Raw genomic sequence first — 24,077 nt, 5'->3', positions numbered from 1 at the left:
TTTTTCCCTCTTCAGATCGACTTGCTTTTTATCCCTTTCACCAAATATGTTTCAGGCAGCTCTTCTGCATCTTTTCCCTTCACTTGTGAACACTTCAGGCAATGGAGCTTTGAACAGTTATTGTGAAGGGAATCCTAGCCCCTGTGTGCTTCACCCAATTCTCTCTGATGTTTTTGTGGAGAGCTTCCCATCAAGAGTGTGAATTTGACTGGTTCTTACATCTTTCAGAATGTGCAATATATTCCACTGAATTTTAGGACAGCTTCCTTTGAGATATTTTACTGAAGTCTTTCAACATTATCTCCTGGTGTAAGACTATATCCAACTCTCCAACAGACATTTATTAGAAGTCAAAAAGAAAGGAAAAGAACATTCTGTAATTGTCATTCATACCTAGCTCTGCCCTTACCCTCTGGATACACACAGAACCCATAAAATCCAACCACCTGAGCTCTTCAGTTTCTAAGCTCTCTGAGATATTTGATATGATTCCAGATTCCCTTGCCTAGGCAGGATGGGCCTGATCCTACCATCTACTGAGTGTTTCTGAAAATCAGTCCTCCTTCTCTGTGTGGTCCAGCTTCCACAGTCATGCAGGCTGGATCCGCCCCACAGCTCTCGCCCACCCACAGCCCTCCCCATCCCACCTTGTACCCACCCCCAGCTCTACCTGAGCCTGGTCTAGCCTGACAGCTACGGCAGAGGCGGGGCTCTGAGCCATTTGGACAGCACCTCCTTGGGAAGCAGGTGGTGGGCTGGCCATGGCACTCCATGGGCTGGAACTGTTCCTAGGCCACTAGTTAGACTGCTCTGCTCCACATGAAATAAATGATTCCTACTGCCTTGTGACTCTAGCTTCCTACCTTCAAGGTGTCTTAGACATATGTCATTGGTGCTGTGTTTGGCTATAGCATTACTCGTCTATAGCAAAATGTGAGAGGAAAGGAGTAGGAAAATCTTATCACCATGTTCCAGTATTTAAAGGGTGGCTACAGAGAAGATGGACACTGCCTTTTTACAAGGAGTCATATGGAAAAATGAGGGGTAATGGGTACAAGTTACTCCTGGGGAGGTTCCAGTTGTACACAAGAGGAAAATTATTCACAATGAGAACAATCAGCCACTGGAATAATCTCCCCAGGGAAGTGGTGGATTCCCCAACATTGGACACTTCTGAGATTCGGGTGGACAGGGTGCTGGGCCACCTTGTCTAGACTGTGCTTTTGCCAAGAAAGGTTGGACCAGATGATCCTTGAGGTCCCTTCCAACATGGTATTCTATGTTTCTATGATCTCTCTTGATAACCCATGGAAGGACCTTCTCACTGACACAGCAATGGTTAAAGAAAGAACTGGCATCCATAGGTCTTATCCGACTGAAAGGCCTTATCAACAATTCCCTATCATTAGTGCAATGCCCTCTGAATAGCAGTCACTGCCCAGCCTTTCACAAGATTAATACCTTACCTTTTCTCTCAGTGCACTTTGCAAGGCAGACCGAGGAAGAAGCAAAGACAAGGTAGAGAGCTTCAGACAGAATTATCTACGAAATGTTCCATGAAGTCATCAATACTCACCCCAAATAGGTTTGAGACAACCCTGCCAAAATGGAACTAAGAGCATCAGGATTTCAGGTTGCAGGACTTGGTCTCTGCACCTTTCTCTCCACAAACAGAAGACCAAAGCCACCAGGAACCCAGAAAATGGACTAGGTGGCTGCAAAATTCTACTGTGAGATGGTAATGGACAGACAAATATGAAAGACATTCATTCAAGGTCTGCCAAAAGCAGTCTGTGCAACCCATGAGGGTCAGGCTGATCCCACTCTTCATGCCATGGTGTCATGACACCTATAAAGATTCTGGTGAATTTACATCTAGAAAACAATCAGAAACCTGGAGAGATTTCAGGGAAAGGTGAAACTAACATTAGGGAACTATAATCTTGAGACTGACTAAGAGCTAAGAATGGTCCTGGTGATGCAAAAGCTAAAAACTACAATAATCTAAAACCTAAAACCAGAAAGGATACTGTAAAATGTTTAAAGGAGGACAGAGGTATATACAGGCAGGATAAAATTAAGCACAGGAGAATTATTACTCAAGAAAAACTCCATAAAAGTCTCCTTGACAAATGTTTGAAAGGCGTAGCAGGTTGTAAGTGGAAATGATATGTGTCTCATCATTTGAAAACTGAAACTCCAGCTAAGAAAAAAAACTGGAACAGACTTTGGAGAGAACAGGGCGGCACTAGCAGGCCCATAATGAGCTGAGAGAATTTTTTGTTTTTAATTTCTCCATATTTTGCTACACATTGTTGTTCCTGGGAAGTTTCACAATTAATCTATACAGGCATATAGGTAATCCTTGTAACTTTAGGGTTTGAGACAAGTGTTGGCCTGATACAGCTCTGTACAGTTTATAGGCAGGAGGAAGGTAGAAGACAAGGCGGCTACAGGCATCTCTAGCAGAAATGTTCAGTTGTGACAGCCCAGCCCGGTTGTCAGAGAGAGAATAAAAACCAGACCTGCCTCAAATATCTACAGAACAAACTCACAGATCCTGATAAAACTTACTCCCCTTGCCTCTTTCTTTGGTGTCTTGGAAAAAACAAAACAGTATTTCTGTCCCATATGAAACATTAAAATGGCTCCACATTTCAGACAACTTTCCACAATCTGAGAAAAACTAGACTAGAGGAACAGTAAGTTCCTGAATTTTTAAGTAAAATTCTCCATTATTAATAATAACGGTGCAAATTGATCTCCTTTTTAAATTATATGTAAGAGACATTCCTCAGATCTGAATTATCTGCCATTTAGAAATAGTTCTCACGCTCATTTTATCACCAGTGAGATAAATTAGATGATCTCTTGAGCTACGCTTTTCTCTCTTCAATGTCCTTCAAATCCTGCCTGATGGAATTATCATTTGCTTTTGTCCCAGGGTCCCTTCATTAAATGAACACCATTTTTTTCTGCTGCCTTCTCTCGCCCACTTCCTCATTAAATAATATATACCCCCTCACACAGATCATACATTATCTCTAAATTCTGCACAACCTTTCAATAATATATTGCATGCCTGAAATAAATCTCATTTCTCATTGCTGGTGCTAATAAAAGGTTTACGTTTCCATTTTTGTCCCCCCTGAAATATTAGGTGCAAGAGCTTGTTGGAGTTGTATGGAGTTTTGTTCTTAATTTGCTTACAGGATTTTTTAATACTGCTAAAGAAATTTATCTTGTTGCATATTCCGAAGTCAGAGTTTGGCTTTCAGGCTGACTCATGCTAATGTATATAGCACATTTTGACTATCTAGTAGTGGCTCTGGAGAACATTTCTTGATATACCTGTAATATTGCTTTCGCATAAGGTGTGCTGGCACGCTCAGGGGAGGCCAAACACTGAAAACGGCCACAGAAACTGCACTTGGTAACAAGTAGGGGAGTAGAGCAGCTCCTGCTGTTATGAATCCTAGCATATGTCTTCTGCTGTGAAAGAGAGAGCTATGGACTTGCTTTGGGACCCCTGGTGCCACTATCCTAGCCAAACCAATCTAATGACTGTCAGAGAAAGCCTGATAGAGACTGAAACTGAAGAAATTTAAATAATTAACCTCAGAAAGAGGACATTTTGCCATGAGAAAGTCTAAATGCCATTCTTTCCTCCAGTGAATGCTATCATGACCCAGCACGCTGCTAAAGGCCACAGCAGACCCCGAGCCAGAGAAACACTGTGCAGGGAACCTCAGCATCAGGATTTTGGATCCTGAGCTTTGGGGTTTCCTGGCTCCGTGGCAGTGGCTGGCAAGTGCTCTGGAGCCAGAGAACCTGGAAGCCCCAGAAATCACAGCTCCAAGGTGCTGTTGCTGGAGGGAGCATAACATGCAGCGTATGTGGAAGTGATTTTTGGTTTCTCTCTGATTAAGAAAATAATAATTTTAAAAAATCCAGCAGAAATAAATGTCTTTGAAAATTCACTGTTATGAAACCACTCTAACAGAAAACTCCAAGCCAGCTCTTCACGCACTTCACGCAGCTCACTGATATTTGCAGTGCAGTCGCTGCCTATGGCCAAGCCTGCTAAAGTAAATGGTGGTAAATACCACCAGGTTTGACTTTTGGCTTGCCAAGTCTCTGATTTGATCAAACGCTTTTTCTTGGTTTAACTTTCGTCTCGAGGGCAAGTCTGATTACATGACTACCTGAGTTATCTTTACGTAACAGTTCTTAAAGCTTATAATCTCTGTATTTCCAAAGTTTTTTACAAAATGAGTGTCTGTCTGCATTTTACTGCTGGGGAAGCTATAGATAGCACAAAGATATTAAGTGATTTACCTGAAGGCAAACAGTGAGTGAGTAGCAGAGCTAGGAACAGTCCTGTCATCTCCTGCTATTTTTACTACTTTTACATTTAACCTGAGACAACTTTCTGCAGAAATCAGCATTAAATAATTACACCATTATGTAATCCACACATTATTCTCAGCAGCAGTGTTTTGTACCAAGGTGACGGAGCCATATGGGAGCAGATAGTTCAGTGTGCCTGAACGCAAAGCACATGAGTTAAGGAGGGAACCAGACGTGAAGAGCTCAGCAGTTACTGCTGCGTATTGTGATGCCCTTTGCAAAGCCCCATGAGTAAAGAGCTTTTCTGAATTCAGACTTACGGAATTTGTGGTCTTCACTCACAACAGTTTATTTCCTAATCTTGGCCCATGAGCTCTGTCAGTCCATGTAAATTTCTGATACCATTTATTCCTACACTTACCCCTTCTCTCCCCAGCGTGCACCCACAAGGTGAGGATGCCCCAGGTTCCCACAGGGTTTGCTGGCAGAAAAGAACTGATGTGGGGGAGGAGTCAGATGGTTCTCCTGAGACATCATCTCTCTGCAGCTTGGCATAGCAGCCCAGAGACAGTTAATGCCTAACACATAAACCCACGGAGACTAACTTTAGCCAAAGGCATAACGACATTGGCTGTCAAAATGTTTTTGGAATGGCTGTGTCCTCAAGGAGGGAATGAGGTGAGGGATTTCTGGAGGCCGTGGCTCAGAGTGCTCAGGAGAACTGCTTTTTTATTCCTTCTCATAAGCAGGGAGCAGGGCTTCCAGGCAAGCATATGAGTTTGGTGATGGATTTGATGAACCAGCCCACCAGCATCGGGAGGCATCAGGCCACCCTGCCATCCTGAGGCTGCGTGGCTCTGCGCTCTCCTCTGTGCAGAGCCCTGACTCCAGACGCACGGAGTCCCAGCGTTCTCGCCTGGATCCTGTCTGCTTCAAGGCTCTCTGCATGCTGGGATCACGGGCACAGTGTAAGTCTGCTGATAGCAACACTGGATTCCTGAGACCTGCAGCGCCTCACAGAGCAAGCTGTGTAAGTTGTGGTGGGGCTGTCCCCTCTGTGACGCTGCTGACACTCTCCCTGAGCCTGCAATCGTTTCAGCACAGGCTTTGTTCCTACAAGGATGATGCTTACACTCAGGGAAGAACCTGGCATCTTCTGAAGCTGCTCTCAAGAGCAACTCTCAGCTCAAGCTCTCCTGAATAATGGTCACAAACACTGCGGGATCCACCATAAGACATTAACCTGTGTTAATGTCCAACATGAGACATTAACCTTCTTGCCACCACCTCCCTGAACTTCTCACCCCTCCTACGCTGGAGAGCGCTGCTGACTGGGAAGCCACACTCTGACAAGCAGCCCAGTGTTCTCCTCCAGACCCTGGCAAGAGCTGGATGTGAATGAGAGCAGGAGAGGCTCAATGGCATCAGCTTTCCTATATGGTCATCATTCTTCCCCACAGCAGGACCAGACTGCTGGGAGGTGAACTGCTTTAGAGAGGGAGTGGTCTTGGTCAGGACTCTCTGAAGGAAACGCTTTCCAGAGCTGGTGTGTGTTTGCATGGGCCATGTCTGAGGGGGCTGGTGATGTCTAGCATGATTGCTTGTCTTCTTTGTTGCTCCACAGAACGTTTACTTTTTGGAGCTGGCAAGCTCTGCATTTTAGGTGAAAAAAGAGTCTGGTTCCAACTTTTACAACCAGAAATTATAAGGGGGTGAACAAGGAAAGCCAAGAGTGCTAAGGTTTGGGTTGAAATTTATTTTTGTAAAGCAAGACTCTCAAAGCAGAGAACAAATACATGCAAACGCTGCAGTAGATCCTGTACAGGAAAGGACAAGAAAACCACTGTGATAAAAAGGTGTTCACAGTGATGGCAGTGTTCTGGAATAAGGAGACCCTTAGACCTTGAAGAACAAGGATGGTCTGAACAGCTACAGCCACACACCCAAGCAGCACTGCTCTGCTTGGTCATGCCTGTCACCACAGGCTCAGCAATGGGGGAGGCTTTAGGTGAGGGTCTCAGAGGTATCTCCAGCCTCTGTTATCAGAGGCATTTTAGCTCCATAAAGGTGCCCATGCCATGGTGATTTCAATAGCTAAAAGAGCAAATAGGTGCCTAAATGTCACTTAGGAACTGGCCTTCGGTATCAAATACAAGTCCTGGAGAGGTAACAGGGATTATTCCCCAAAAGTGCCCCCCTGCATTGCAGTAGCTTCCATTCAGGTTGCTAGCAAGGGAGAATTTTGGATAAACTATCTCTGCCCTCACTCACTTGTGTTTCAAAAGAGAGGAAACTCTCCACCCGGCTTCATGCCTCTTGTGATGCCCCGGGTCACACTGTCCCAGCTCCATGCCCAGCTCCAGCCACAGCTCATGCAGAAATGCTGGGACTGACAATTCACCACAAAGATTTTTGGCCTTAATTTATCCCCCATGAAAGAGTCCTGAAAGTTTAAATCTCCTCTCATTGTTGCATTTTGCCAGTCCTCACATTAATCTTGGAAATGTCAAAGGAAATCATAACAAGAGCAGCTGATCAGCCAACCCCAAGTACCAGAGATAGTAGATTTCCAGTCCTGCTCTCTGGGCCTCTTCGCTTTTGCAGTGGTTCCACCAGCTAGGAATAATTACACAAAACTATGACATAATCCCTACTGAAATCGAAATCTTTTCATTCCCTTCCAGCCAATTGGAACTTACCCCTGATGTTTTCCAGCTCCCTGCTACTGTGAATGAGACCGTATCCATGTGAAAATATGCTTGGATCACCCACTGTGATTTATTCATCCGGAGGCAATTTGGAGGTTGTTGCTTACAATTAGCCACTTGATCTTTATCAGCATTGTTCTTAGCCCTTAGAAAGCTGTGTCTCTGGATACAACCTTTCCGGTACTTGGATGGCCTATTTAATTATACAACTGGACCTGTTTGTGCATGGGATACTGGAGTGAGTGAAATCCTAACGATCCTCAACATTCTTTTTCTCTATCAGTGGCAAGAACTAATGTTTAGAATAAGTTCCGCAATGTGTCCCTTGGAAAACATCACAGTATCACACTGCAGAGGAGAGCACTACCAGCTCAGGGGGGAAAATTTTAGAGCAATGGGAGAAGCTGATATCCTCATTATTATACCAAATTACAAAGGAAAATAAATCATTTTGAGGTGTTTCACTTTGGAGATGTCAGCTTTCCAGCTAAACAGGGACAAGCCCAGGAAATGCTGGATCAGAAAGACACTCCAAAGAAATGCATATTGCTTTGAAACAATGCTTGGGAATGTGCATTAACTGTAACAGGAGAACACCATCCAATGACAGAGATTCATCCTAGCATAGCTGACAGAACAGTTTTGTCAGCCTTTTGCAGGGATCTGAGCTGGATTTCAGACAGAAAGGAAGATCTGGCATTGCCTGTTTAAGAAAAAAGAGATGGAAATTACCAAGTGTTGAGATGAGAGTGTAGGGAAAAAGAAAATGAAGGGAACTAAAAAGCAGGAGACTACTAAGGAAGTAGCAGGGCAATTTGGTTAGCTATGAAATGCAGTTCCTGAGCTCTTGAAGAAAGAAAAGAGGAGTATGGGAGCCATAAGAAAGAGCAAGTGGGGTACTGCCTGGTCGTTTGTGTCATCATTCCTACCGCCTGGGGCCACTCTGCCTTGGCAGTGTTTTGTATCAGCTGCAAACAGCGTGCAAGACAGTGAAATCATGCCCATGAGCCAACAAAGGGAAGTGTGTAAGGTAGCTTGCCTCAGGGATGTCTGAGTGTAAAATCCTCAGTGAGGAAGGAAGCCTTTGAATGAACTTGGCGGGGAGAAAGAATGAAACTCTCAGCATTTAAGCATGCTGGTTGTTCCAGCAAACTTTCAGAGTAGTTTTAAGGTTATCCCAAAACACTGCAAGAAGGTGCAGTCTGCGTGCTTGCACCCCAGAAGCTACAGAGTATCAGTCTTCAGAGAGGACAAGGAGTGGTCAGAGGCAGAGACCCCAAATCTATAAACTGCTCTGGGCCCTTCACTCATTTCTTCTAGCTCCAAAGAAACCAAAAGAGACATCTCCTCCTCCTCCTCAGCTAGGAGGCAGAAAACATGTCCATTGGCAACTTGTAACTCCATACCAGCCCCCCACTGTCGTGACCTTTGCAAAAGGTGGGGGTGAGCCTGAAGTGTGCCAGTGATGCAGACTTTTTTCCTGGCCTGCATGCAGTTATTCTGTAGAGCTGATTTATGCCATACATTAGAGCAGACCTGTCAGGAAGACTCAGTCTCCTAAGTGATTCAGTGATGAAATGACAGGGGAAAGTATCTTTGTCCCATCCAGCATGGCAAGAATACCTGGAATGCAGCTTGGTACAACCTGTCCTCCTGCAACACTGATTCATCCTTCCACATGGCAATTCACACCAGGGAGAATCCTGGGGACGGTTTATATCCAAGCCATGTTAGCAGACTGAGCAAAAAGCTCAGGATTGTTTTGGGGTGGGGCAAGTGGAGATTCCCTATGAATCCATTTAATGTGGTTTAGAAATACAACTCTTTTGCTACAGCAGGCCTATCCTTGGATGGATCACGTTAACAGAGAGAGAATTTCTGATTTATTTAGATGATGGCAATGCTTGTGGCTATGCTCTGGGCAGAATACCATGGTTTTTTACCAGGCATGTTTCACTTTCTGAAAAACTAAAAAACTGTCTAGTTAATAGACACTGAGAAAATAACAAAGGGACAAGAGAAGTTGTCAATAAAACAGATGTCCTGTCTCTTTCAGCCTTGCTGTCAGCTACGCTTACTCACTGGAGTTTCAAAACACTGTAAAAATATTATGAGATCAAACACTGCTAAATGGTATGAGCAACTTCCTCCCAGAAACTGCATGACTTGCCCAGTCCAACAGTCATATTGACAAAGCTGAAGGAAAGAGCAGTCCTAGGGAACAGTTTTCGGCAGGCTGATTCACAAGCAGCAGTTGTTTAGTGATTGCTTCAGATGTCTGTAGCAATTTCCATCCTCAGCCATTAACCTCATTTTTTTTCTTAGGTGTTTCTGTCCTCCTATAGGGCAGCTTGGCTGTTTGTGTAACAGGAGCCGAACAGCTTTAGTTTATTGCTCAGTGGATTAAGACAACCCAAAATTGATGTTAGGTTACCTTAAAGCACCAGACATAATGTTTGGTGGTTTGGCAGTTGCTGTGTTAACAGTTCCAGCAACCTTCTAACCAAGGGAGAAACCTCCAGGAAATATACTGAAGTGAAAACTGGGAGAAGAAATCTCTACCTCCACCTCAAGCCACACACTAGGCACTAAACAATACAGATCTTGCCTCGTAAACACATGATCCTCCTGGAAAGGAGTATCCTGTGGGGCAGTATGGGGCAGCAAGGATAACATCCTAGCAAACATCCAGCCAGTACCACAACGTTCTTCTGATCAGCTCAGGAGAACAAAAGAGGGCATTATCCCACCAGAACTGAATTCTGAAGGTGACTTACTAAAAACCTCTCTGAGGACTGCAGTGCTATTACCTTACCTGGCTTTGCAGAGACGAGCGGGTCAATGAAGCTTCCTGTATGACTGCACTGGCCATGTCTTCACTGCAGGATTACCTCCCCCTGTCTGAACTAACTGTCCTTCTGAAGAGTCTTGCCCATAAAGAGCAGTTTAACTAAGTAATAGTGCTCAAGGCACACGTAGCAATACTACGTTGCTTCTCAGAGGGAGTTCCAGGAAGGTTCTGGAGAACAAGGCACCTCTGAGAGCATCCTGCCTGTGTTCACACTACAGGGTTGCTGTATGACAGGCCAAAGGGTGGTGCTGGTTTAAGCTTTAGCCTATAACCCCTAATGGGTCTGCAAAACCTGAGAACTGCCACATTCCAGTTAAAGGTTTTTGGTAGTGTGTGAGTCTTGAGGCAGGTGAACCCTTGGATTGTGATAGTGAAAAAAGGCCACTAGCCTTTACTCCTCAGCAGCTCCAGGTATAGATATGCTTTGGCAGCAGAAGGAGTTGGGTTCTCATTTCCCACCCTATACCCGCAAGCCTACAGGGAGAACGTTAGGAATGTGATGGAGCAAGAGTGGCATTAATCTCATCTCTTTGACATAGCCACCAAAAAAGCCACCTTGACACAAGTGGGGAAGAACTCTGTCCCTTTAAAAAAGCTGTAATATGTTATTTCCCACTGGAAGAAAAATACGCAAAGCCCAACAAACAACCAAAAAAACCAATGGCAGGGTTAGGAGTAGGGAAATTAAAGAGTCATATTTCTTTTTGGAACATTTTCCTTAACTGGAATAGGACTGATTTCCAGGCCAGAGTGGCAAGAAAGGGCTTAGGGGCATTTGGTTATACCTGAAGTTCTCCACTGTAATCATGCAGTGTAGGCAGGGTCTAACACACGTGGGCTGCAAATGGCACAGTATATACCAGTGATTATAGACGGTGGTTATGGCACTCCTTGAAAAAACTGAGAACCTTTCTGACAAAAAATTTTAATAAACTCCAAATGTTCCCTTAGAAGACTGCATTACATATCCATGGTTAGGTAAGAAAATTAGGTTTAATGTCCAGAACCTTTCCCCAGTGCCTCATCCTGGACTGCTGCGATTAAAACTCCATCTAGCCTGTGCCAAGCACTGACAGTGGGCTCATTTCTCCCACAGCAGAACAAGGCAGGGGGCGGGGCAGTGTTAATGCTTTCTCCCTATCTTAAATATCAGTCAGTCAGTCTGTTAAGGTGAGGGCATCCCTAAGAACAGGTCCAAATCACAGTTGTATGGGGCCAAGAAGGATGGAAGGGGATTATATCAGCAGTGGGGAAGGGCCCGAAAGCTATATTCAGAGGCCTTGTTGGAACATAGGGAGGCTAGCCCTAGCAACATCAAAAGCTACAGCAAGGAGTTAGTTTATACAGCTTAGTCAGTTGGATTGGACCCTTCATTAGGATGCAGAACAAACCTCTTCTTGGCAGACAGGAGCGAGAAACAGAATAAAAATGGAAATCGGATCTGAGCCCTGAATTCTCCATTCAATACAAGTTCCTCTTATTTGCGTAGGAACTCTAGTTCGCCTAGCTTTGTTTGAAATAAAGGTAACAGGAAATTTCAGGGCAGGAGGAGGTCAAGGTCCCTTGCTTTGGGGCCAGCAAGTCCTGGGAGGACTCTTGAGTCAGAACACCCCGTCCTAAGAGAAGGACAAGCAGAGAGGGAGAGCATTTGCCATGGGGTACCAGCAGTACCATCGCTCTACAGCTGCATCTTCAGCAGACAAACTCAACACTGAGACTCTGGAAAAGACCTTTCTTAATTTGAGCTGAACAAGTAGTTGTCACGCTTGTACAGAGTCACTGGCAGTCTGATACTTGAGTGGATGCCTTTTAGCATGCAGAGCACCAGGATGAGGCCACTAGTCAGTTTGCTACTTTTTTCCTAATGTGCATTTTTCGAGGAAGTTGTTGCTCTGTTTCAGGGTATTGCAGGCTAAGAGAACAAGCTGATCTGGTTTGGGGTTTTTTTAATGCCTCTGATTGCAGGATTCTTTGCATTAAAATCCACACAGGTCAGACAGAAAAGCCTGAGTTTGACCTCAATCATGTCAGCACGGCTAAGGGGTCACTGGGAGGGGTATGCAGCTATACTGCAAATTCAGCTTAAGACCAGAAAGCAGCCCAAGTATTTAAAATAGGAATTAGTTTTCTCTACTTACTGTATCATCATAAGAAAGCATGCTTATGGGTAAGATGGTATTTGCTGATGGTCTCTAGGACTTGTCTTTATTGTGTTTTAGGGCAAAAGCAAGACGGAAAAATCTCACTCTCTTGGTTAGCATTTGTTTTACAATTTCCCATAGTTTTTTTTTTTTTTAAAACAGTCTCTGGAGTGAAATCAGACATCAGATGTATTTAGATAAAGTATTTCTTGTCCTGAAGCAGGACTGATTGAAATATTAATAGCTGTTAGAAAGACACATGCCCCTCAAATTGTAAACAAAAAGACAATTTCCTGGCTGCCATGGCAGAAGAGAAAAGAGACTGCTAGTTATAAGCAACCTGGGCCTTTAATTATTTTACTGATATTGCAAATTGTAACTGACAGAGTGATTAGGGTTGAATATTACCCCAGGAAAGCAGCTTGACCAATGTTGATCATCCTGTTAAACAGATGGAATTTAGTTTAACAGAGGAACAAACAGGTTCCTATGGTTTATCTCACTAAGGTGATCACCGTAACTCCAATAGTGATTTCCAGATCTTTAAAACTGAACTTGGTAACAGAGAAAAACACACAGCTGCATTGGGATGGTGGGGGACTTAGAAGAATTCTGATTCTGTCATGAAATGTCCATTGCTGAATTTGTTTAATTTGGCCTTTATTCCTCAATGAGGTAATCCCACAGTGTCTCTTCCTCTGAGGTATGTCCCTTGGATTTCTTTAAAACCCTCGTATCTCTCTGGGTACCTTCTGTTGCACCACTCAAATCTTCTACATGCACTTAACATTAAGGGGCTCTAATTTTCTTCTCTCTTATACCTATTTTTCATCAACTTAAATCCACTGATTTTAATGGGATTGTACCTGACTTGCTCCAAGAAAACCAGACTGAAAGGATCAGCCTCATAGTGTCCAAAGTCATATTCAATAATCCAAAAGTGACCATTTTATGACTGTTTTCTGCAGAAATAAATTTATTTTCCTTGGCTCCATCTCACAAGACAGCACTATTGCTGCAAGACCTAACAGACAGAAAGATTCTGAGCATGACACAATCTCCCTTTAACATTTAAACTGCAATGCTGTTCAGGAAACTACATGACTAATTTTTAAAGAATTACCCCACAGATATTTTTTCCAGTTCTTCCTTTTGCTCTTAAAAAAACAAATCAAACTTTAATTTTTTGCCTTTTTCCCCCCATACACTGGAAAATACTTAGGATACGTTTTGGCAAAACTGAAGGAAACATCTTAAGAAAGAACTTCTTTGAAGCCACAGAGAACAAAGATTTGCCATGATGTTTTCCCACTATGAGGTTGCTATTCACATACAAGAAAAAAAAAGCCAACCTTTATCTATGTTATGGAAGGCAGCAATATAGGTGCTGGAAAAAAATATTTCCTAGCATAAGCGAAAGGCAAGCTTATGGCCACAAACATCATAAAGTAACAGCATTTTATCCACCTAAACTGTTCTTCCACAAATCAAACTACAGGATTCCTGTCAAGTTAAAAATCTTACTGTATATATTTTTAAGTGTCTCCCTCTTTTTATTCTGTTACTACTTATACCTTTCATTGTTTACAGTAAGACAGAAGTCTCATCCTATTATTTTTCAACTACCTCCTCTGTTGTTTGCTCTGTGTGTTGCATGGGTGAGGTTTCTAACTGGAATTACAAAAGAAAACTAGTAAAAGAATGCGAGCTTCATTTCTTGCCTTGACTCTAGTGTAGAGCCTGCCAAAACTAGGGTTGAGGTTTGCTGGAAATTTAATTAATTTGAAATTTAGGTTGGTTCTGAACCAGACAGGAATCTTTTCTTTTTTTTAAACTCTCTCCTAAAGACAGGAACGGAACTAATCTCACTGAGCAGTTGCAAAGAGCTCATGAGTTTCCAGTCCCTAAATGACCTGCTAAACAACTATTCACAGCAAAGAGGCTGTTAGCAGAAGAACCAGCCACATTAGTGCTGAGGTCAGGAACCCTCGATTTTCAGCAACCCCTTCCCTACTGAAAACATACCAGGACTCTGTGCAGTCTGGTGGAATGTGGCATGCTGTTGAGAACCAAAACTCTTCCAGGTTTATAGAAAATGTAAAACTACCTCTCTTCTGGTCTGCTGGGAGAAAAGTCAAGTCTTACAAGCTACTTCTGGATCTGTAGAAATTGAAAGGTCTTTTATCTCAGTACCATGTCACTATGAGGATGTACCATGTCACTATGATTTAACTCCCCTGATGAAGTAAAAGCAATTCCAGGAGAGAAAGCTACTCCTGACAATGACATGTGTGAGGAAAAGATTTTGAAGTGGTGAGTTCTGGTGTATATTGGCTGCTCTGACATAGAATTAAAAACTCTGAAAGCAAGCAAGTCATTGTGTGCCTTACAGCCAGAGAAATGCCACAGCAGGGCACAGTAAGCCATGCTTTCTGTGTTGGGCCAAATATGATCTAGTAGCACCAAAATCCTCCAGGGTCAGCTGGAGCTCTAGCTCAGTGACTTTAAATATTGCACAATGCTCTTTTCAACCAGTAGAGATGATACAACCTTTATCATAGCATATGTTGCACAATTCTTACTCCTTCTTGCTCTTTCAAGCCCTGTTAGATGAAGACATTTGCTCAAGCATGAAGAATTAAATCTCTAGAACAGCCAGTTGATTTGAACTCATTTGAACACGCCTATTTTATAATTTGCTTGGCAAGACAAAAACAGGTGTATGACTACACGTACAGTGAGAACCACCAACAGTGATAGGGACAGCATCTACTCTTTTTCATTTGTTTTGATCCCAAATCTCTGCCATTCATGGTGCCAGAACTCTACCTTTCAGGTGGCTGTGAGGGAAGACAAACTTCCTAGGACTGACTCTGGCTAGAGCATCAAGCGCAGGGCTCGGCTGGGGTATGTGCTTTGAGAAGAGAACAGCTGATCCACACAGGGGAAAACAGCAGGCAGACACATCTCTCTCTGATAAGGCTAGGCCATTACAAGATTTCTTGTATGCTGTTTCCCAGCTCCAGTTCTGTTTTACGTTTTTACAAGTAGATATTAAGCTCCAGAACTATTTAGTGGATATCTTTATAAACTGCAAGCAACGTGTCTTAAAAAAATGCCACAAGAAGCTCAGTGCATTCTCTGGCACTGTGACTGACCTAACCTACGTATCAATGACACTCCTAACAATGGCCGCATCAGTGACAATCCCAGAGGCTGGTCACACACACAGTGCCTGTACTCACAGTTTTCACAGCGATTCCCTGTATAGCCAGCCAGACAAGCACATTTGTAGGTACCGCTTTTGTCTAGAATGCACGTTCCATCATGAAGACATGGAAATGAAGAACAAGCTGCAAAAGAAAAGCAAAAACGTTCATGGTCTCTCATAGGATGGGGTTCCTATCTATTTGTCCTCATGATGGTTGTGTCTTGGGATAAATTACATATTCTGGTTAAAAGTTAGGAAGACACAACCTAATGCATGTCAAAAAGCCTTCTGCTCTTCTTTCTTACTTACTGGAGAGGTGATCTTATAGGGATGGGCAGGTCTTTTCCCACCATTCATCACTTACTCTTACCATTTTCCTTTAACTGTAGTCAAGTGGTTAGAAAGGTTTGTGGAAGAAAAATAATTTACAGCAAGTTCCAACTGTGTTTAGAGCTTATCCTAAATTAAAGAAGTTTAATATCAACATACATTTCTCCTGCCATTCACCCCAGAGTTTAGGGATAAGTTCTGGGATCTGTGGTTCTGGTGGGTTTTTTGGGCCTCAGGTCTTGTCATCCCAGACTCTGGGAGTTGCTTTGCCCCTAAGAAGCATTTCTTTGGGTTCAGGAAGCTCTGAATGGTCATTTACCCTAAGTCTAATGGGGAAGGTCTTGCACTCCACAAATCTGGCAGTGATACACATCAAACTGTACATATTAGCATAAATTAATATCAGAATGTGTAATTGCACCATTTAATACCAGCAAATTCTACTGTGCAGTAACACACACACTTTTTTTGTGTGCCTGCTCTAAAGGGCGATGAGTAGAACATAACTTACTTTCAAAAATACAAATAAATCATTTCCACTTGGATTATCTTCCAAACTGAGTGTGGGTTTTAGCAGACAGAATGCAGAGCCAAAATCTCAAGATTTAGATCCAGTTTAAGATTCAAGTAACTCCAACACCTGAGTTCAGGATCTGATGCCCTGCTTCAAGTCCATCTTAACAAAACAAGACTCTGCAGCAAAGTTCACAGCTGGATCCATAATAGAAGTTGAGTCCAGTTTCAGCTCATGTTGACCACAAAACATATTTCTTGCCATCTTAAAGAATTATCCAAGCATGCTTGATAATTTACGGATTAAACTTTGAAATCATAATTGCTAGAAAGGTCTGCATTCTAATTCATTTACAGATCATGATTGTCCTCCCACGCTAAATACACTGATTACTTTGGTTATAACAGAAATATGAATCTTTATACCAACTGTTGAGTGTTGCAACCATGAGCAACCCGCCCTGAGGGACCTATGGTGAGGTTGTGCACTATTATATTTAAAACATTCTGCAGCAATCCAGAATGACAGATATCAGAATCAGCATTTTTCCTTGCAAAGACTTCACTTGAAGCATAATCTTTGAGTCTCTTATTATCCAGATGGCAAGAGACAAGAAATATGTAGATGCCACATACGGATTTCTCTGGAGGTTTCACACGGTGATGTAACAGCAATTCATACATGGCTAGGCAATGCATATCTTCCTGGTCTCACTGAAGACTAAGGTCTGACTAAGGACAGTAATTCATTTGTTAAAAGGAATATATATGTGGCAATTGTACTGTATCCAACTAACACAAAATATCACTGAGAGAGGGAAGGACAAGCAGAAGAGCCTGTACAGACTGATATTTTGAGGTCACTGGTTTGAAGCCAGTGAACTTTCAGCTTTGTCCTTGCCTCAGCTTTGTCTCATGATTCTGTAAAAGTAAGCGTGTCAAGTGAACAAGGGTAAGTGCCAGATACTGTCCTTAAAAATGCCTGATACTCAAGAGCACTAAATATTTTTCATTGTAAAGGAGTCTTGATTTCCTGGCTTCAGCCAAACAACATGGGACAGCACTACAAAAGGTTAAAGCCCATATGTTGTGACAAAGATCCATAGCTTGGGGGTACAGAAAGCAAAGCGTTATTGAAATTCAATAACAGGCTTTCATCTAACTAGATCCAGCATATGTCTAATCCCAAAGAGACCCTGATGCCTCCCCAGCTGGCCCCCCATCCTTCTCATCTGAAGTCTGTTGAGTGACTTCTAGTCACTCATGCCAATTACTGGTTCCCATTTGACACTTGGCATGGGATGGGACCCAACGCCTGCTTTCAGACCAGGCAGCGCAGCAGGTTGTGTGGTTTCGTTCTTTAATAACTACACATGCAGTGACCTTTCCTAAAGGGGATATAGGCTTTGCAGCTATCAATCAAAACCCTTCTGGCAGTTGAACCAGTGACCTTTGTGCACCCAGTGCCACTGCTTCAGCAAGCTGTGACTTATAAGCCAGCACAGAGCTCGGAGGAAGGGAAGACACAAAGGGAAGGAATTCAGTTCTGATGGTACAAGATGCTTCTTCAGTCCTCTCCGTTACACCACTAAAGAGCTGGGGACATCAGATCACCTCCGTGGCCTGGTCCACATCCTGTGAGCACAAGTGCTGCTGTTCCTCTCACCTGCAGCACAGGGAATTGCTCTAGCAAGCCCTGTGCAATCTACTCCAAGGGCCTCAGCTTTTCCACAGTGCTGTTCACAGAGGGAAATTTCAGGGAAATGCTTCAGTTTGCAATGTGCTGCCGGAGCTTTCGATCCTGTGCTGTCCCCACTTGCAATTCTACACTGCCCCATGCATGCCATATTCTTCCCCTGAACTGTCCTGCTGGCCAGGTTAATGCTTCCCATAAAAAGACACTGGGAGCATTTTAAAAGCCTTTCACTGCAGCTACACATTATGCCAGAACAGCCTCATAATAAAGTGCACAATAAGACATCCTCACAAACTCTAAGAAGCCCTTTGGAACATGCTCTGTGTGGATTGCCACACTTGCAGCCACCCAGCCTCAGAATAATTACCACTAAAAATGGGGCGGAAATAAAGTGCTCAACAGTATTCGAATACCAAGTGTTCCCTGCTGGGCAGAGAAAACAAAATCAGTTCAGCTTGCACCATATGGAAAATGTTAGTTCCCTGAGTGTAGGCAGCCCTTACGCAACATAGCCCACACCACATTCATTTGTTCTCTATCATCTCTCCTGCTGTAAGCCCGGGCGAACTATCAATAGCTAACTGCTCCTGCTACGTTGCTAACAGGTACTAGAGGAAGCATCTGAAGAACAGGGCAGGCAGAGCACTGCATCCAGCGGTATGCACGCTTCGGATTGCTAGTTACACCCCCATCATTGTTAACAGCTGATCCACTGTAGGTTTGTGTATTTATACAAGGATCATATAAACTAACTAAACTTCCTGAGCCAGATATACCCTGGATGACCTTGTGAAATGTAGGTCACCAGGATGTGCAGAAGGCAAGTTACGGTGAGTTGTAGATCCTGCAGGGTTTATCTATGGCAAACACTCTGATCAGCCTTCTGTGCCAGGAGTGCCAGGACAGATTTGACCAAGATCACCTACATAGCTAAACAAGGAAGAACCAGCAAGAGCGTAGAGGCTGCTTCAAATGCAATGGCAAAATGAGGAGCCAGCTACACTTTCAATGTTATTTTGCAGCCAGAAAGAAACAATGGAAAGCAGTGTGGGGAACTCAAGCACTGAGTACTAACAAAAACACCTGGAGCCCTGCTTCTGTCATTCATAACACTGAGTTCACCACAGAATGGGAAATGGCTCTTTTTTTTCCTAAAGATCATAATCTGTCCTTTGTACGTGCTTCTTTTTTTAGAGCCCTAATGGTATGATACATAAGCCAACACAAGAGCCAGGTCAGGGCATTTTCACTGAGCGAATTATGAGGCTTTGCATCAGGTTTTTGCTAATTGAGACAGTGAGTCTGCTCCTGCACACAGGATTGTGCAACTCTGCAACTGCAGATACACATGCCCCTTCCTCTATTTCCTTCTGTGCTCTTAGTTCTCATATTCAAACAGGAAAGTCTCACAAAACTGCAGCTTTTGTGTGCTGGCTGATGTGCTTGTTCTTCACATAGGTGGAAGGAATTCAAGTCTTTGTTAGAAGAGCCTCACATTCACACGCCATCTGACGGCTTTTGAATCTTCCCTGCACTGACTTTGTGTAAGTTGCTGTTGGCAACACAGCATGAAAGTTTTTAATGAAGCAAAACAGGGAGAGAGATTAGTGAAATTGAATTAATGAGTGGCAAGTTCCACTTTAAGATTATTTTACCTGTAATTTCTTCAAAGACGGCATGAAATCCATCAAAGTTCTTGGATCCATCAGACTGGAAGAGGACATGGAGTGAAGACCCAGTGCTTCGGATGGGAGCTGGCCTCTCATTTCCACAGAATTTCTTAATTATTCGGCTGTCCAAATTGTCCCCATCACGGACCTCCACATAGTCATACTGGCACATGTAGTCAAACTCCAGGCTCAGCATGGAAAATCTTGGGGAACAAGGACACAGAGTCAGACTGCATACTCTCACCTGTATGCCCTGACTCTGATTTATTTGGATGTTTAGTTATGTTGTGCCTCCTCTGCCTCAATGAATCAACAAGTCCCTCATCACATGGAGTCCCCCTCAGTTTTTGCATCATGATTCTTGGAAGCCAGCTCAACTCTACCCAGTCGCTCCATGAGAATATTTAACAGGCAGAACAATGAAGTCTACATCGAACTTATACAGCCTGTTCACATGCATGAGGTCCCTAACCACACTGCAGTGTTAGAACTGTCATCTAAGGGCAGACGCTGTAGGGGGCATATTTCTATAATGGCTGTTTGCTAAAAATTGTTCTCTCTCCCCTAAATTTATTCTAGGTACTGAAAGTAACAGTATCAAGGCTCAAAAGCTATTTACATTTTGATGTTCAGAAGTCAGCAATCAGGGTACAAGGAGAGCTTGAGGATGTAACAGAAGAAGAAACAGGCAGAGAAAGGGAATTCGAAACGCTATGGCACATTTTGCATTAGAAAGCATAATGGTGGTAAATTCCCAATGTCTGGCACTTGCCCTTCTTTTGAGGGCAGAAATGAGGGACAGGAGTTAGTGCAGAAGGGAAATATTTAAAGCTTTTTCCCACAATGTCTGTCTCTCCTAGCTTTGATCCAGCCATTGCGGGAGGCTCCTGTTCGTTAACAGCAATGTCACATGCTGCGGTTTGAATTCAGCGGGGCACAGAGACAAAGCATCCCACCAGAATATGAATGAGAAACAGAGTGAGAAACACCAAGTGTCTCTGGAGCATGAGCGATGGCCAGGGGTGCTGGGCCCAGCCTTGGTACAGCAGATAAGAATGAGATCTGGGCCCGGGACAGGCCATGATACTAACTGTTCAGCAGAATATTTTATAAATGAAACGTGTACTCAGTCTTCCTGAGAACTCCTAATGCTGCAGACATGTATTTAGATTAGGCTAAATCTCTCACATTGCCTATTCCAGTGTGGGCCTAGTGTGGGCCTAGTCATTTGCAAAGACTGCATTTTCACACCAAAGAGGTGAGACAAATTTTGGATCTGCTGCTGGATCTCACAGTCTAAAGAGGCAAGAGAGTACTGGCACCTATTTCCTGCTCTTCTCTTCTTGAGACTCGGGCCCCCGTGTTACGGAGGCCCCCATGTTATGTGAAATGACCTTTCTTTGATGACTCATGAGCTGACTTAAGAGGCCTCTTCACTCAGTCCCCTTTGTCCAGGTCATAGGGTTGATTTTAGAGCGTCAGGAATACACTACATACAGAGAAATGAATGAGCAGTTGTAGGAAGCTGCACCAATGGAGCAGAGCCCCTCATTTTTTAAATCATCTGGTGAAATGTAGAATAAGAAAAAAATGACATCTGCTTTAAATATGCATTAGAGAGATTAATTCAATTTAGCTTTGCATAAAATGCATGAGTTGAATTCTAGTTCTGTCAGGTTTGCCAGAGATTTCCTCCCAGACATCAGGTTATACACTACATCTTCAAAACATTCTTTCACTGCTGAATCATACCCCAGGGATCTACCCTTATGGAAGTTATAGAGCAATACAAATTAACCCATTCATCCTTGTCACACTTATCAGACTACAGTTCATCCAGACTCAATCCGAAAAATATTTACCAGTTCTCCGATTAAAATTAAGTATGTGTATAAGTACAGAAGGAAAGTTTCCGGGATGCCCACCATGTAATGGGAGTAGTATTATTTATAGATGTAAAGGTAAACTCTGTCTAGCAGTGTGTTCCTGAACGAAGAATATCAAGAGATACTCACACAGAGTGAAGGCACAGAATGAAAGAGCCCTACACAGAATACTGGTTTTAATTGTTTGCTTTCTCCGCTTTAAAAAAATGATGAAAACAGAGTGAAAGATGTGAAAGGCATAGGGGGTTCTGATTTGCATTTTATTTAACGTAACACAGAAGCGGATACACTGTACTGGTGACATGGGGTCCCATGATTAAGACTCAGAACTGGCAGGTCAGGAAACCTGCCACAGCTTTTCAAAACCTCTTGGCTATGGCCAGGGGTTGACGGGACCCTTTACAGACCCCGAAGTCTATTGCTGTTTAAATCACAGGTACAGGCAATGTAATGAACCTCCATTCCCTCACCTGGGAAATTGTGACTATATCATAATTCTCTTGGATATTACAAAGCTAAGCCTGCTAATTTAGTGCTACAGGTCATCAGACACAAAATAGAATTCAAAGTATTGTCTTGATTTCATCGGTGTCTGCAGTGTGAATACATTCACCAACCCCTCTGAGGAAAGCTTCTAGGCAAAGGAAAATATTTAAAACCGCATCTCTGCTGAGGCATTAAAGAAAATGATTGAAAGTTGCGAGCTACTCCTACTCTGGTATGGCATCCCTGACATGGCTGGGGCTGAGGGAGCCTATACATCACAACCCAAATTAAAACAAGGCTGGAAAAAAGCAGAGAAAACAAACTACCACCACAATCTGGGCACCATTTATCAAAACAGCTCTGCTTAGCCAACCCCAGAGGACTGTGCGGCACAGCCTGGAGCAAGGGAAGATTTATCTGTGCTCCTGAGAGTTTTACTCTTCCTGCCCTATGTAAGCAGAGACAAACCACTTTGTTCCCCTTCTGTATCACACTGTCCCCATCTCTGCCCTCACAAGCCATCAGAGTGGCAGCAAACAGGATTTGTGCACAGAGAGATTGAAGAAAGGAGTTCTTTTGTCAGCAGTTGTGCTGATTCAGCACAACGTTGGCTGCGCATTACAGCTCTAAGCAGAGTTAGCACCCACGGAGGGGATCAGCACGTTGATATGAAAATGCACTGAAGGCAGCAATTCAGCATGGATGGCAGACCCAGGAGGAAGACTCTGGGGGCCTTAGTTGTACCTGCCCTTCTGTGTAGGAATGGCCTAAAAGAGAAGCTTTAGGATAAATGTACCAGTTTTCCACAGTATCTAACTGCTGAAGTACCTCAATGGCCAGCTTTGAGGTGGTCCACCTTGGAAACCTCAGCTGATTCAGAACACACTCCAAGGTTACCTTACGTGAGGTAGACATAGGTCCTCGTGTGGTGTGTTTGCCCCGGAGGCTTCCTCCTATGCCTCCTGACTTGCAGGGTGGCAGGATTAAATGTGGACATTCAGGACAGTTCCTGATCTTCCCCTAGAAGTGCTGTGACATCTGCTGGGATCCTAGGCACCCTGACATCAAGCTCAGCTCAGGCTGGGCACAGGGCTTTAGGCTTCTCCAACGCTGCCCAGCTCAGATAAATATCACTGCTCACAACAGACAGTTGGTAGCTCAGGTCCCCTCCCGGAGACTTACACGGTTGGAATGTAACGTTATGTCACATCAAGGAGATGCCTAGTGTTGCATTTGTTTGACTGTAGGACACAGGGAAAAAGAGAAAGGCACTCTCTGCAGGATGCTCCTCATGTTAAAGTTTTGCATCGTCTGGTGACAGCAAAGGTAAACGGAGTGAACTGTACAGATCTCACGTGACACTAGCAACTTCCTAGCACGCATGTGGGTGGCCCTCAGGGTCTAGAATGGAGGTCTGATTTCTCCAAGGAGTTAGTACCTCTGTTAGCTTACTTTACAGCACTCGCCATTCCTCTGCCTTGAAAAAGGACGAGAATCCCCTTAGTGCAGCCACAGCAAGTACTGCTGTTCGATCTAGTGCCCGTTGCTACAACAGCCTTTCCTCCCTTTCTTGGAGCGTGTGCCTGGTGCCAGCTGGCTGTCAGCTCCTCACCCAGAGATGGGGGCATTCACTAGTGACCTGCGTGCATTGCACTACTGATGGGCAGCCATTTCCACTCTCACACGCACCACCATAACAGTGAAGGCAGGGTGACACCTGTAGCTCCTGAAGCACTTTTTAAGCCTTACAATTGGCAAAGCCTTGTTCAGAAATGCAAAAAATACCAGGTTACCACCTCCCTGAGCTTGTGCTGTGCAAATCATACACATAACCAATAACATCTCTTAAAAACAAGGTAGGTACAGCTCACACCTGCTGAGACTGATGCACAGTTGTGTCACAAGAACACAAAACTCCTCCTCACAGCATTGCTCCCCTGTGTCTCCTACACATTTCTCCAGAGGGAAGAGGCTCCAACGCTATCCAGGCAATAATTGCAGCTGCTCCTAACTACACAATAGGCTTGCATTTGCAAGTCTGAAAAAAAGGGTGTTAGTGTGGGAATGCCACAAGCTCTTCTTTTCTAGTCAATTGATTTCTCTTCCTCTTATTAAATATTAAGTCTCTCTTTAAACACAGAGGAAGAAATCTGTTTGTGTATCTAGCGTAGTTCTTTTGCCTCAGCTCCAAAGCTGGTGAAATATCGATGTGAAGGCTTTAGCTACTGTTTTTAT

At 43.7% G+C, this 24,077-nt stretch overlaps 1 protein-coding gene across 2 annotated transcripts in view; it reads right to left on the bottom strand.

Moving 5' to 3' along the window:
* PAMR1 (peptidase domain containing associated with muscle regeneration 1) overlaps positions 1–24,077 on the bottom strand; it is a 58,764-nt gene that overhangs the window by 14,851 nt on the left and 19,836 nt on the right. For both annotated transcript variants that reach the window (XM_074852491.1, XM_074852492.1), the window contains exons 5-6: positions 19,456–19,673; positions 15,296–15,403 (exon numbers count right to left, since the gene is read on the bottom strand). In XM_074852491.1, coding sequence (XP_074708592.1) covers positions 15,296–15,403; positions 19,456–19,673 — 326 coding nt within the window. The remainder of the gene's footprint in view (positions 1–15,295; positions 15,404–19,455; positions 19,674–24,077) is intronic.

Source organism: Strix uralensis, chromosome 29 (assembly GCF_047716275.1).
Source record: "Strix uralensis isolate ZFMK-TIS-50842 chromosome 29, bStrUra1, whole genome shotgun sequence".
NCBI lineage: Eukaryota > Metazoa > Chordata > Aves > Strigiformes > Strigidae > Strix > Strix uralensis.
Note: the sequence above shows the minus strand (reverse complement) of the source record. Positions and strands in the feature narration are given on the sequence as shown.